General features: G+C 41.1%; 1 protein-coding gene across 1 annotated transcript in view; it reads right to left on the reverse strand.

The window, feature by feature from the left end:
* The window catches only part of ARFGEF1 (ARF guanine nucleotide exchange factor 1), a 1973034-nt gene that overhangs the window by 1213078 nt on the left and 743544 nt on the right, over window positions 1–16412 (reverse strand). Inside the window, exon 11 of the mRNA XM_069621149.1 lies at window positions 6991–7090. Coding sequence (XP_069477250.1) covers window positions 6991–7090 — 100 coding nt within the window. The remainder of the gene's footprint in view (window positions 1–6990; window positions 7091–16412) is intronic.

A 16412-nucleotide genomic window follows, 5' to 3' on the forward strand; every position in this document is an offset into this window, starting at 1 on the left:
CCCCAGCGACACTTCCAGAACCCAATGAACCGATCACTTAAAACAGGAAAACTTGATGAACGTCAAACTGGCTCCTCAAAGGGTGTAGGTGTCGATGTAAACCTTTCAATACTAATAATCTTAAAATTGGAAGCCCAAAAAGCGAGATCTAAAATCCACCTAGCATTCATCGACATGAAGCAGGCCTTTGACGGTATAAATCGTGACCTGCTCTGGTCAAAACTGCACAAATGGGACTGTCCAGTCAGCATCCTTGACCCAATAATGGCCCTCCACACGAATATCTCGATTCGGGTGCGCCTTAATAAGAGCGGAGAATTATCAGCTAATATTCTAACAAGGGGAGTAAAGCAGGGGTAGCCCTCTTGCAGCTGACTTATTCAAACTATTCTTGGCGGACTTGCCTCCACACCTTGAGCAGGCTCATTGTTTCCCGCCCAAAATAAACCAGGTTCCTGTAAGATATATTGCCTATGCAGACGACCTAGTCCTGATGGACAGAACCCAGATTGGACTGCAGCGCCTACTTCTCTGTCTTTATGACTACCTTTCTATTAACGAACTCTCAAACACAGAAAAAACGAAAATTGTGTCTATTGGAACTGTGACCGGTAGAAAAGACAGAGCCTTTAGATGGGCTGTTGGTGGCCAGCCCCTGTCTTCAGTGAACTCTATACGTTATCTGGGAGTCCAGTTTACTAACTCAATTTGTGAACATCAGTGGGTCAAGGATCTGAAATTGAAGGCCTCAAGATTAGCTCTCCAAGCGGCAAAAATAAATAAAAGTTTTGGTAAATTTCCCCTAGCACCTATTCTAACGGTTTTTCTTGCAAAAGGTATTGCCCATGCTAACTTTTGGCGCGGAAGCTAGTTGGAACATTAATGAGCAAACCTGGAACCAGCTTGAAGGCCGCTTCTGGTGGCGTGCCCTTAACCTTCCGCAATGTGTCTTACTTATATCCTTACGCCATGAACTATCATTGAACTCACTGTACAGCCACATGATCTGGAAATCAATCTTGCTAATGCGAAAGATGACAGTGGATAGTAAAGCTTCGGCCTACTACATATTCATAAACAAACATGGGACAAAAAATGTTTGTTTACTGGACCAATGGCGGTTAAGAGTGCAAGGATGGGTCAATGCCACGGCAATTAGCATTTACGACTTGTTTATTCGGCCACAACACGCAAAAAAGAAAATTTGAGTCCTGGGCATGGATTGTCAACTTAGAGAATCGCGAAAAGTTGGCTTCAACTAATTGGCTGGGTAAAGAACAAAAAAAACGAAACTCTCAGTCATCCTACTTGCTGCGATGCTACTCTCGATATTATCGTGAGCAATTCCTTAGACTTCGATTGAACATCTTGAAATCCAAGGATATCCTATGGCAAAGAAAAGATCCTTTGATAAAAGACAACCTATGCCGCTTCTGCCTTGGTACAGTTGAATCACTGAAACATCTAATCCTGGACTGCCAAGCAACCTGTGACTTACTTTCCATACACCTTGAACAATTTGCACCCTTAGATGAAGACATGGCAGCCTGGTGGTGTTTGATTTCTTCTGGCAATAATGTCAAACACGTTTGTACCATTGTAAACTACTTGGACGCGCTTTTGAAGTTCCCTCCCTAAGCTGTGCTTATAAAGCTGATACCTTGCTGGTCTACCAATGTTGGCAGAGCCAACTCCGCCATCACTCGTCGTGTGAAAGACGGTTTCTTAGAAAATTGTGTCCGTCTCTTTTTCCTCTGTTTTGGTTTTCTTTTATTTTCCTCATTCTTTCTCTCAGAAGTATGATCGGTATTGCTGTGTTTCTCTAGATAATGGATTCATGGAACATTGAAACAAAGTTCGATTTGCCTTTCCTGGTGCTTTAGAAGTGTGAGTGGAATATTTATTAATTGTTTATTTAATGGAGGAATGGAGTTTTGAAACAAAAGTTTTTTTTCTTTACAGGAATCGTACCGACCGCCTTCAAATCAGCATACATTCAACCAGAAGTAAAAAAGGAATAAGAAAGTGCAGAAGACCCAAGCAACTTCAGACCCATATTCAACTTTCCCTACCCAGTGAAGAGCTTGGGAAACCATGTATATAAGATCCTACTTAAATAAGTTGAAACCATTGAAATAAACTGAATAATCGACCACTCACAAGTTGACTTCAGACCAACGAGAAGAACAGAATCTCCTTTCAATATGGGATGACATGAAAATAAATGCAGACAACTGCACACAATCTGCCCTCCTACTATTGGGTATATCTGGGGCATTTGATGCAATTAGCCACCCAATACTGATAAAAAGGCTGATGGAATGTTGAATACAGGAATCCAGTGGCGTATCTAATTACTCACAAATCAAACTGAAAGAACCTACTTACCACCTTCCACCTCAAAGACCAAAAACATCTCCTGCAGAGTTCCACAGGGATCCAGCCTCTCCCCTCTGTTTTTCAACATGTACATGTCCCCACCTGATGAAAATCATTTAAAACCATGGTCTAACCGCCTACAACTATGCAGACAACACACAACTGATTGTGAAGATGATCACGACCTAGGAACCAAACAGCCTCAACAACTGGCTCACAGACATCTACAACTGGATGACAATGAACAACCTCAAACTGAAACTGGCCAAAACAGAAATAATGATCTCACCCACAAAAAGCAACGTGACAAACCCACAACTGGACTGGACGACTGGCATGGGAACGCAACCGGAAACTTGGACCGTGGTAAATAATCTAGGAATGAAAGGACTATCCCTGGAACCGCAAGTCAACACAATCACTAAAAAGTGCTTCTATCTCCTAAGACTAATTACTCAGTGGGTTATTGCCATGCCTCTCCTTTCCACACAGAACCCGTCCAATCATATCCGTAATACTAACAAGAATTGACTACACGTACAGCCTCTACCTAGGAATGCCAGAAATACTCACCAAGAAACTTCAACAGTCCAAAACACAGCAGCCATGATTCTGCTATTATTAAACAGAAGAGACCACATGATTTCAGCTTTGAGAAGCCTTTACTGGCTACCAGTAAAAAAATGCATTAAATTCAAAGTCGTCTGCTTCACCCATAAATCCCTACACAGAAAAGGAGCCAAATTCTTCCAGGCCAAGTTCAGCCGCTACCAGCCAAGAAGGGACCGAAGATGAAGCAATGACCTACAAATAGAGACAAAACAGTAGAAAAAGAGGAAATTCATAGGAACAGCATTTTCACGCCTAACTGCTAACGTATGCAACACTATGCCCAAAGAAATTGGAAACCCAGAAGACCACATCACCTTCAGGAAACTACTTAAAACCAGGCTACTCAACAGACAATGACACACGCTAAAGGACAACGACAGTAACAAACATGGCGGACCAAAAGAAACACACTAAGGGACGCAGTCACACAGCGACAAAATCAAGGAGGACCAGAATACCTGCCGCCCGCACTCGACGCCACCCCCAGTCATGCCCCTCAACTAAAGAGATTGCTGAAGAGTAGCCTGCCCAATCAACAGACGGACTCGGGGAATAACACCCCATGCACAATTATACACCAGGAAAGCCCAGACAGGTAACACATTAAATTGGGGAATCACCCTCACAATTGCTCACCCGCATAACTAGGGTCGTCCGGCCAAGCATCACTCCCTCAATTTACTATAATACTAGCTGTGCACCCATTCAGCAGCCAACCGCACAACAGGTTCAAACCTACCTGATCCAACTAATCCCTGCATAGTAACTAGAAACGCACTAGGTACAACCAACTCTCTGCCCTCAAATCCGTACAAAAAGTCAGCCTCCATGCTTGGAGAGGACGACAAGGGGCTAACCGACGGACCACAACAAAGAACCTTCTTGGAATATTGTAAATGGAGATCCTTTGTGACTGGTTTTGATATTGTCTTATCACAAGAAACCCAGTCTCTGCAATCATATCTTGATTAATATACCACATATTTGTTCCAGCTAAGCCGCCAACAAACAGGAAGAATAGAGGAGGACTATTAGCATTTGCTGTGACATCCCTGGTATCTGATGATGAGCTTGTTTCTTAATCGAAAAAAGTAACATCCAAATTCCCCTCAAATCCCTGCACAGAGATAAAAGGATTTATTTTGTTTGTCTATACCACCACCACTGGGGCAGATTCTCCAGGAGTTAATATCAATCATCTGAAGGATGTGTACAAATCACAGTCACCTAATATTTGTTAGAACAAAGGAAACTGTAATTTTGCTTTGATTGCAGGGGACTTTAATTCACATATTGGGAATGTGCCTGCATTAACAGATTTAGACCTGGGGGAAAAAAGTGACATGGGTACTTCATCTTTTATCACAAATTCATATTTTGTCATTGAGCAGGGGAAACACGTACTAGTATGTTTGGAACAGTCATTTTCAAGAAGATAGTGCTGCAAAAAAACTCTGTGATAACACCTTTACCCTCAATCAATTATATGTTATGTAGCTTTGAAGACTGCCATACAGTTCAGAGTTTCAAAATTATAGTAAGCTCAGAAAGTGATCGTTACATGTAAGAATAACTGTAGGCCATGCCTTCATAAAGAATGATCACCTCCAGCCCTGTCCTTCCAATTGTAACAGTAGAAGGAATATGAAATTGCAAGATGAGTGTATACTCATCTAAAAGAGATAGTTCTTTGTGGTAGAAATGAAATACTAATCGTGCTCATCTTCTGATTGAGGTCCTGGTCAGGTGGTTTGTGAATGTACTTGTTTGAACAATGTAATTAAGAATGTTGTTCCTGTACAGTAAAATTAGGTAGGTTAAAAGGGAACATAAAACTTGCGGTTTAAATAATTAATCTGTTTGAAGGATGCAAATTCAACCAGAATGCAGGTTATTGTCGTCATAGACCAATAGAGAATAGCTATAGCAAAAGCTAAAACAAATGCTGAGCATGATGCTTGGGAACACATTCTTAACTGTTAGGACTTTCTGGAGGCTCTTGGTATCAGGACCATCAACTAATAGTGCTACAGATGCTTTGAAAGATAATGTACCAGCTTGAGCCTGGTTTGATCATTTTCTTGCCATCTACAGCAAACTGTGTATATATTCTTTTTTTATAGCCACTAGCCATTTTGTTTAGCAGGTGATCAATGCAAGTTAAATATGGACTTATGAGCCCCTTTTTTTGGTTGTCAATATTCCATCTTGGCTAGTAGCCTTGATCGGACCAAATGTGACTGTTGGAATCCTGCATGTTATAGACCCATATATTCCATTTGGATATTTCTTTTGAAGTATTTAGGGACATTTGCGTTGTCTGTGATCTAGTTATTTGTGGAGGAAAATAATCTTTGATCTACAGTTTCACTTCTTGGAATCTTTCGGCACAACAAAATAGTGGCTAAACTTGTCATTGCTTGTGGATATGTATCATGACACCAGGGGAGAGAATCTCTACCTGGCCTTCATGGACTTGTCCACAGAGTTTGAGAAAGTGAATCAAGTGGCCTAATGGGAGACCGTTAGAAATATGGGCATCGATGAAGAGATCTTAAGGCATCAAAGCCTTTATAACCTGTGGTAAGAAAATACATCAGATACATAACAGCACTTGGGAAATGTGTAAGCGCCAACTCTTTAAAAAATTCACAGTAATCCAAGTGCTCTTGATTTTGTTATACTTATCCTCAATTTGATTGTGATTATATTGTCATTTTATGTACTTTCAAGCAGACATGTTCTGCGCTATCCCTCAGGGCTGAAACTAATCATGAACCCATGCACCTCTACTTATCTGCCTCGTTCACATTTACGTGCTCAAGATGTTTCTTGGTCCAATGGCAGTATGCATTGACATTATTGCCTCATAGTGCAATGAGCCTGATTCTCTTATTTTTTAGTAGCAGAGTTTAATTAAAATATACATTAATCAACACTATCCCCTAATTTTGCCGGGTTATCGGGATCGCATCTCAGAAATAATCCAAGCCGCAGACACATTTTTACCCATTAACACAAAGAGTTATGCAAGGTTGTGCAATTGCTGCCTTCTCTTCAATATGTACCCTAATGGACTGGAAAAAAATTACAAGGACTAAGGGTGTACCAATAGCAACTGGCAGATTTGTCAAAGGTTTGGCTTACGCCCATGATGATGGTTTAATTGGGCGACGTTCAGTTGCTTTAAGATCTCTGCTATTTGGTTATGTTGAATTCATGGAATGTCGTAAAATGATAGCCAATGCTACTAAATTCAAAATCTGATCATTTCACGTTTCAAATTGATGAGTCATTCGAAGGAGTCTATATCTAGGAGTTAGATTCTTGGGTGCTAATAATAGAAAATTACAGAGAAGACATGTACTAGTAATAAACAGGATTGCAAAGGTGTTTTACTCTTTTCAAGCAAATATAGCGTGACTCATTGTTTTCAAATTTAAGAGGCTGAATGTAGGCTTGCGATATACGTGAGCGGGGCTTGGGCCAATCCTCTTATTTTTGATCAATTTAGCTTTATTTCTTTAGAACCCTCCTGGGCTACATGCATCAACAGCTACGGAGCTCTTATTTGGAGCCATAATTCACTCCATGAATGATGTGAAGTGTTATTTTAATGCTCCGGGAGTTGAGGTTATTCTGAACTTTACATTTTTTTGTTGTTGGTACCGGTCACCAAGGTATACGTATATAGTGCCATTGTTTTAATACGATCATTTCTACCCAATATCAAGTTGTTTTATTCATGGTATTGTAGTGTCTGTTGGTACCTTGAATGATACTGAACAGCTGCCCTAAAACCAATGCGGAAGCTATCATTATTTGAAAACCGTTAAACATACACATTTTTTTGTTTCCCCGTGGTAATTTGTGATGTGATGTTTGATCAATTGATTCAAATACACTTTTGACTGACAACTGAAAATCTTATCATAGTAGGGCTGAAGAAGCCCTAAAAATGTGTTACTATTCCATTCAATAAACTATCTTTTTGCATACCTGCGCAAATCCGTGTTAGAGTTTGAATAACCATCCATTTATGATCAAATGAACTTGTAGAGGTTTCCAGTATGTAGAGAAATATTTCCTTGAAGAATACCTACATAGAAGAGAGGAACATAAAGTAATATGATTAGAAAAGTTGATAAAGGAGTACAAAATCTATGATAGAAGGGTGTGTATTTCAGTTCCAAACAATTTGATTTTTGATTCAACCATCCAGTTACAAACCACAAAGACCTGAAACCAGGCTTCCAACAAACTAAAACCTCTTACAACCTAATTTTACATTTTCAAAGAGTATGATTTTTTTCTCCAAATCCCATATAAGGTTTTGAACAAACGTATAACAGAAAACATCCACGATGGTGTTAATAATCGGTGCACTCAACATAGACATTATTGGGAAAACAAGTCCATAAATGAGGACTATACATCAGCACTCATATTGTGATTGAAATGCTCAGTCTCATCTTCGGTTATGAAGGAAGAAGAGTAGAAGGAAAATAGAGCAAAATACATATATTAAACTGCATCCACCCCCAGGCCAGACACACGCCACCACAGCATTTTCAGAATAGATTATTTACACTCAACAATTGAAAGCTGCACTACATATATATAGTGAAAGCACATCTAATGAATAACTGTACTCAATTTATGGGTTCAGTCTCTCTGGTACTTGCACTAAGTTCCCTGAACAAGCTTACAAAATTCCATCAGAGAACCTCTGTTGGAAAGACAACACACTCTCCTAAAGAATAATCCTAAAATATTATCTTAGTTTCTCAATACTTTAACAATCAGTATTTCAAACTTCACAATATTAAACACATTTTTACAAATGTCTGTTTTCTTGAAAATATAAATTAAAATAAATGTGATTTCTGATAATGTAACTCATTATCATTTTCTGTGATTTCCCAAAATAATTTTTCACAAATAAATATTCATAGTCTAAAGATACAAATTAATACAACTTGCAGCTGATGAAAATCAACGTGTTGTCATCATTTCTACGCGTTTTGAAATTAAAGATTTCTTGACCTTCAACTTCATATTACCTATAGTGAATATATATATACACATATATATATATACACACATACACATATATACATACTATAATAATGCTCCAATATAACCTTGTTCTTAAACCACAAATATAAATATATTCCGCAAGACTTCAAAGTTACTCACCAACCAAGATTAATTATTTATTCTATCTCATGACTCTTCCTGTAAATGGTGTGCCACTTCCAACTGTAATAATCAAGAATATCCCAAAATATTTAATTTCTAGTTAGGTCAGTTTAAAGAACATGATCTCTATGCTGCCAATAAGTTACCTTATGTTGTATAATTTCCTGTGGACCATTCTAAATCATTGTATGCTCCCAAATCCATTAAAGAGTATGGAAACACCATTTAAATTCTGTTAAATACTATATTACTTTAACCAAATCTTCCTTCCTTAATACACATATCTGTCCATGAATCACCTCATGATGAACTCCCTCTCGAGTCACGAATGCAGTGAAAAAACCTTTGCTATTCCTACGAATTGTATTTATATTGAAAACCATGGGATCTTTTTTCCAAAACCAGTAACGTACAGTAAAACTGTAAATGAAGTTTTGTGCGCCATTTTGGTAGCTTTTGTGGCTTTTTTTTGCAGGGGTGGCGGAATAAACATATTTCATGGAATTCATTTCCTATTGAACATTAGATTGGGTAATTATAACGACATGCGCTAATTAGTTCGACATTTGCTATGGCTTGATTGATAACATGATCATTTTTAAATGTCCCATGGTGATAAAAAAAGAAATTGATACGGGTCTTGTCTTTTTGAAACACTATCATCGGACACAAACATTATATGTGGCAGACAGTAGCCCACCAATAGATGAAAGCTAGAGCAGATTTACAATTATTAGCTACAAGGATAACAAGCAATACATTAGAATGTCGGCTACCATTTACAAATGATCTCTTACAAGTGCAACAAATTAACCAAGTATATCTTTTTTTATTCTAACCCATTCTTTCAATAAATGTACTAAAAAAGTCAGCACCATAAATGAAAAAGAAAACATTCTTGGACAGCATTCTCATGCCAAGATCTATCATTAGAGGTAATAACTATACATTGCCAGAACCCCAGGATGGTCCCAGCAACATATCAGCTTCCTTTTTGTTGAAGAAAACTCATAAATTGGCTCTGGAGGAAATTCTATTCAGCAAATATCAAGAGGGATTTTATGCTGGCTCCTCCTCACTACACAAAAGCTTGGCCTTAAATCCTTTGATTAAAAACGCAAGAAATAAACTGAATCCACTGTTGTATTGGTTATTTATAGATTTTGCAGCAGTGTTTGCCAAGGTTAATGGTGGTACTTTATGAGGCAATCTTGAGAAATGGGGATTGGATGAGGTACTGTTATATTTTGTGAAACAACTGCACATGAACACCAGAGTACAGGCTGCAGTGTTTGAAATTGAGGGGTGTTGGGAGCTATTTAGCTCCTGCTTCTAGTCCAGGAGAGAGTGGTTTGATTAAAATCAAAGCTACCAGGAGCTACATTTGGCTCCCTAGGCCAATTGATGCCTTACTAATATGTGACATTAACTGAGAATGTGAGCGCGACATTAACTGAGAATGTGAGCATGCTAATAAAGCAGATTTAGGGCACATCCAGCACACATTTAAACGCAATCATACAAAATGGACAAAAAGTTAAAGTGTGCATCTCAGGTGGAAGTTAGATTTTCAGTGTGCTGGATACTCGCTCCTGGCTCTCCAGTGGTAGCTTCTGCCTAATACCGAGGAGCTGCTTTTAGCTCCTACTCATTGAATCTTAATTTCGAACCCAGCTGGTTAGGTTGAGCAGCATGGGAACAGTCACTAAAGAAATAGACACAAGTAGAGGGCTTGCTCACATGTTCTTCAATCTATACCTAGCAGATTTACAAAACATTGTCAGTAGCACTAAGAATTTCCCTCCAAAACTAGGTGATGTACATATTCCTTGGCTACCATATGCCCACAATGCTATCTTCGATCACACGTCTGTTAACTTAATGAGAGGTATTAATAAGGTATGCAAAGCTTAACAAATTTTAGATAAATTTGAATAAAACAAAATGTGTGTACTCTGGTTTGGAAAAATGCTCATTATATTCAATTGAGACTACAGAGGCTAGATCAAGCATGTTAACAATTATACCAATCTGGTGTATAATAATACGGCGAGCAAACAATCATTACACAGTGAAGACTAAACAGCTTAAAGCTCTTACTTGGCTAATGATGTTGAGCAAACTTACCCTGCAATCAGCTGGGCACGGCCTTCAAGGCATCTGATTAGTGCACAAGCAAGAGTTTTGTTGTGACAATAATGTATGGTCTTGAAGCTAGTAATGATAATCACGACAACTGGCTAAACCAAACAGAAGGTACTATATGGAGGACAATGATGGGCCTCTTTCAAAGCATTCCATTACAGGCCATTATGAAAGGGAAATAATTAATGGAATGTAAATGAATTGAAGAGGCATTTTTTCAGAAAATTGGCTGGTCACCATCAAGGATTAAAGAGGATATGTTGAAACAGAAATGTATGATAAAGGCAAAATAATGGGACTAGACTAAGAGTAGCAAGCACAAGTCTTGCTTAAAAAACGTGAGTACATTCGAGACTGAATTACAGACGTTGTGTGACTATTGAGAATGAACCAACTTCCTATGTTGGGAATATGTGGGGCATGGTATGGCATAGATAGTAAGAGACAACATTATACATTGTGCAATGTTGACTATATGATTGTAAGTAATAGACACATTGGGACTACTGTAAAGGCAGCATTAAGTAAGAAACAGACAACAGATTCATTATTCAAAACAAACTGATTTATTTAAGTAAATGTCAGGATGGTAGAAGGCCTAACTTGCCCAATGTTAAGGTGGGATTTCCCTACCTGAACACAACTAAGATATGTCTGAGTCCAAGAGTTCAACTTAAGAATCTGTGTCAAAAACCTATCCTTGCCCTCACAACTGAAGCTAAACAATGCGTAGGGATGTCAATAATCAAATAACTAATGTTCAACATAAGGTTCTGAGCTTCTTCCAACTCTTAACCTCTTCAGCTCCCTTTCGCCAAGTTCAAAACAGTTCCCCAAAAGTCTTAAGATTGTCTTTCTGCAGTTCAAGGCAATATAGTTACACACAATCCTCGAGGTTCCCTACCCCAAATTTCAAGCAACATAGTCTAAAAGAAACAGGTCTTGAGACTTTGTCCTCAAGTCAATATTAGTAATTCCTCAAGTCTCAAGGTCCCTTCCCCAAGACGTTAACTCAGCCAGTTTGTTGGCTTGTTTCACAATGATCTTGGTTTTCACAATTTAGGACTTGCATGTCTAGGCGCAGTTGTCAGACCACACGGTCCACCCATCACAGGTTGCGCAACCAGGATTCCTGCACTCTGTAGTTCACACAGGTTCTTCTGGGCTGGCTACTGAGTCCAATTCTCTTAGCCTCTTAACTGGCCTCTTGGCGTTAGGTGTAGAGCCGCATTACATTTGTTCATACCATTCACTTAGGGTGATCTTATTTCATGACCCCCACCTTCATTGTGGTACTCTTTCACACTTGCACTCTTTTCCCCAGCTTGCTTTCAAATGGGCACTTTCCCTTTTTCTGTTAAATTGCCATTTGTTTGGCCCATACAGTTTTATCCAATTCAGGATGCAATGTACTTTATTTCGAGTTTTTACTCAGTTTGGTATTTCAATGTGCATAGCTCGGCTTGATTTTAAGTGTTCTTATAGTTTGGTATTCAATATGCATGATTTATGTAGTTTTCATGATTTATCATAGTTCGGTATTCAATACGCATGATTTAAGTAGTTTTCAAAGTTTCTCATAGTTCTGTATTCAATATGGATACATACAGACCGCTAGGTGCGCCCCAGCTTCCGAGTGGCTTCCCCATTACTCACCGGTCCCGGCGTTCCTCATCTGTGGCTCTGGCTGCTTTTTCTCTGCTTCCCAGATGGCAGGCCAGCCTCTGAGAGCCGCGTTCACAAGTTGGACGCTTTCAAACACAAGCCGGCAACTCCACTGTCTCTGGCGGACATGGACGGCGTCCTCTCTCTTCGGTCACAGCTCCAGCTGCTTGTTTGCCCAATATGGTGGCTTCTACACATAGGATGTCAGCCGGCGTCCTGGATCTGCTCCTTAGGGCCCACTATGGCTGTCTCTTCACGGTCCAGGTCCCTGCTGGTCTTCCTCACACAGGCCTCCTTGTTGCTCCCTATACTGCTTTCTGACTCTCCATTTATACACCTGCAAGCACTTGACAGGTTGCAGGTGTGCAGTATCAACTTGGCTTGCTGGACCATAATTAAAGGGACATGCCTGACCCTCATAGTACTCTATAGGCATCTTCTTTGTCCCAGTACAAGAGTGGTAAAATGGGTGTTTGGTGTTCGCTACTCTTAGTCGCCTCTTCCTAGTCCCAGTACTGTCGGGGATGAAATGTGGGGAAATGAGGGGAGCTGATTTACAGTAGCCTACAAAGGCTGGGTGAGGGTTAGGCTGGTCTTAAATAGGAAAAGGGGGATACTAGGTCTCTCCTGTGGGCGGCCCCTCTCCCGATACCCAATGTCCCTGCACCCAGGGAATCCTCCCTCACTTCTCCACCCCCAGGGTCGGGATCCAAGAGTGATGGCCTTTCCCTGGCCACCTGAGCAGAGGATCAAGTAGGAGTATGAGTGAGGATTCCCCTTGTTTTCTCACATACCCTTCCCCAATGCGGGTTGGACCGGGGTACTTCACAGGGAAACCGGGAGAGGAAGTCTACGTTACCTTGCTCTTGGTCATTCCGGTGTTCAACTGTGAAGCAGTATGGTTGAAGGTCCAGGAACCACCGCATTACCAGAGGGTTGGATTCCCTCCTCTGACTGATCCAAACCAGAGGAGAGTGGTCTGTTATTAGGCAAAACCTACGACCCAGGAGATAATACTTCAGATGAATCACGGACCACTTGATTGCCAAGGCCCCCAATTCGATGACTGAGTAGTTTTTTCTCTGGGAAATCGCTTTCTGCTGATGTATAGAATTGGATGTTCAAAACCATCACAATTTTGCCACAGAACAGCTCCCTATCCCATTAAGAAATCATCAGTCTGGGGGATAAATTCTTTGGAGAAATCTGCAACTCTCAAAATGGGGCTTTGGCATAAGGCTTTTTCGAAGTGGTAAAATGGATTTCATCCTCTTCTCCCCATCTGATCTGTTGGGGCTCTGCATTTTTCAATGTATCTGTCAGTCAAGATGTTTTACTGGATACATTTGGAATAAACCTGCGGTAGTACCCAATTATCCCCAAAACGTTCCTTAGATTATTCTTGTTTTTGGAGTAGGGGTATACGAGAACAGCTCTTACCTTCTCTTGCTGAGGTTGGACAGTGCCATTCTCCACAAAGTACCTCAAATACTTAACCGCTGAATAGGCCGACTTGCATTTTCTAGGATTAGCGGTTATCCCTGCCTTTCTGAATACTCTCATGGCAGTGTAAAGGTGGTATTAGTGGTCTTCCCATGGCCTGCTATGGATTACAATGTTGTCTTTATAGGCTCTGTAAAATTCTGAGTAAGGTTGTAAGATGTTATCCATTAATCTCTGGAACGTTGCAGGAGGACCATGCATACCGAAGGGCAGGACTTTAAATTGAAATAACCCTATGGGAGTGGCAAAGGTAATTTTTTCTTTATCTTGCCAATAGCCTTTCTGTAGATCTAGCGTTGAAAGGTAGACAGCATTACCCAGCTGGTCTATTAGATCATCTATATGGGGTAAGCATCAAAGGCAGAGATGTCATTCACCTTTCTAAAATCTACACAAAACCTCCAATGTCCACAGGTTTTGCCACCGTCAGGATAGGCGAGGACCACAGACTATTAGAAGGTTCAATGATGTTGGCCTCTAGCATGTTCTTAACTTCTTGAATGATGGTTTCTTTTCTAGCCTCAGGTAACCAATATGGTACTTTACCTATAGGAGTGCGGATGTGATGATAAATGCCCTTTACTCTCCCGGTTCCTCTCGAAACACATCAGTGAACTGCCTTATAAGTTAATATAAGTCCTGTTTCTGATTGTTGTTGAGGTCAGGTGAAATTAAGGCTTTGCTTTCTGTGTCTTCTGGTAAAAGACAAGATAATATTATGGCTGAAGATTCTGAAGGGTTTTCCTTCAACTCCTTCAATAGATTTATGTGGTAGACATGGGTTATAAGACAGCAATCTGGTTGTGTGATCTTATAATTACATCGGCCCGTTTGCTCTAGTGCTTTGTAAGGTCCCATGCCACCTGGACACAAGTTTATTTTCCGAAGTAGGCAATAAGACCAGCACTTTTTGGCCTACCGAAAAGGATCTGGGAGAAACCTTTTTATCGTAGGAGGTCCTTTGTTGTTTTTGTGCTTAAATATGTGAGTCTGTACCATAGATCTTACAGCCGACATGTGTTCTTTCAATCTATTTGCAGTTTGGGAGAGTGGAATTGGGGCCTCCTCTCTCTCTCTCTCTTCCCATGTTTCTCTCAACACATCTAGGACATACTGCGGTTCTCGTCCATAATGGAGCTAACACAGGGAAAGTCCTGTTGAGGTTTCAGGAGTTTTCAAGACTGCAAACAATGCCCAGGGTATCATCTGATCCCAGTGTTACGCTCACCTGGTTCCCCGGGGGCGCCACCCAGCAGTTGGGGTTCAGATGTCCCTCCTTGCGATGCCCAGATGCGACCAGCGGAAGAGTTCTGCCTGGAATACAGGTAAGCTATGTTCAGGACTGGGCAACCGGGGTAAACAGCCTCCCACCTCCCTGTAGGTCTGTGACCCTTCTGGACTTCTCCTCACCTTGTTTTAGATGTTGGCGGGTTCTCCGTCCTGCTGTCTTGGCAGGGGCGCGTTGTGCTTGGTGGCCAATGGCGATCGAGTTGCTTCACAGATGCCGGCCCGCCTTGAGTCTTTCAGGTAGGTCTTATTGCTGTGAATATTGCTGTTCTTGCATGCCTTTTAAACAATGTATTTTTCTTCCTAGGTACGCGGAAGTCCAATATGTGGCCAGGCGGAATCTGTGTTTCGCTGGTAAGTATGGGCGTTTTTGGAGCGCCTTGATGCGGTGAGTAGGCGCTATGCGCTGCGCTTAAGATGCCTTGCCTTGCCTTTGCTAACCTGTTATCTTTTCCTCTCCACAGGTCGCGGTACTCGGCCGGAGTATGGAATTTCCGTAGTGATGCTGATTGAGGAGCGGCTGGCGAGGTAAGCCTTTCGGCACAGTTCGTTAATTGTACAAAGTCTAAAGCCTTGTTTCTTCTCTTTTACAGGTCCGTCGATCCTAAGGAGCGCTGGTTCCAGGATGATGGTAAGGAGAGCTGCGGACCGCTGGCAATGAAGTTCAGGTAAGCTGCTGCCTTTTCTCACGATGTCTTCTCCTTTGCAGGTGCTGTCCTTCCGAGGTTCGTGGCTGAAGCTGAACACGGTGAGCGTTACGTTGCAGAAATGCAAACTAACGCGAAGCGTGTCAGTCTATTCGGATGTGGTTTAAATAGCTTCAAGAAAGAAGTCCAGGTAAAATAGTCCCCATGGTACCACACCCAAAAACACTACACTGCAAGCCTGGTTTCAAGGAGCCAGGTTATGAGGATGCCTCCACATGACTGGCATTAATGAAACGCAGTTCCCAAGCACAAGTCCATATTCAAACTTGAGCCTGGCGCCAGAGGCGCCAGGGCTGGCCCCAAGAAGGCCTAGGCTGCAATTTCTTGGGTTTAGTGGGGACTCGAATCAAGACTCTCCCTGGCCCATTGGTTGGCCGGGGGGTCTTCAGAGTGTGGGTCGTGACACCCAGTTCTTACCATCCTGCTCAACTAACTTCCGAAGTATGGTTTTGAGGGTTTTATTAAATCTTTCCACAAGGCCATCTGTCTGGGGATGGTATACCGATGTTCTGAGAGTGGTAATGTATAACAGTTCTTGGACCTCCCCGCCATAAGCGTGCTCCTGAATGTAGAGCCCTGGTCAGTTAATATCTCCTTCAAAAAACCCAACTCAAGAGGAGAAGGGAGCAGATATTTTACAGATTTGTTGTGTTAGTTCTCATGGGAAAAGCCTCGTGATAACGTGTGGCGTAATCTACAATAACCAGAATGTATTTTTTTTCTCAGTTTGGAAGTTTCTAGGGGTCCCACAATAAACATACCAATCGCAGAAAATGGAACCTCAATTATTGGTAAGGGATTTAAAGGAACTGGTGGTGGTATGTGTGTGCTACTTTTCTGGCAGATGACATGCTTGGATTAAGATTTTAACACCAGCGTGAATTCCCAGCCAGTAAAACATATTCGCTATAT

This window comes from Ambystoma mexicanum, chromosome 5q (assembly GCF_040938575.1).
Source record: "Ambystoma mexicanum isolate Mex_15411 chromosome 5q, UKY_AmexF1_1, whole genome shotgun sequence".
NCBI lineage: Eukaryota > Metazoa > Chordata > Amphibia > Caudata > Ambystomatidae > Ambystoma > Ambystoma mexicanum.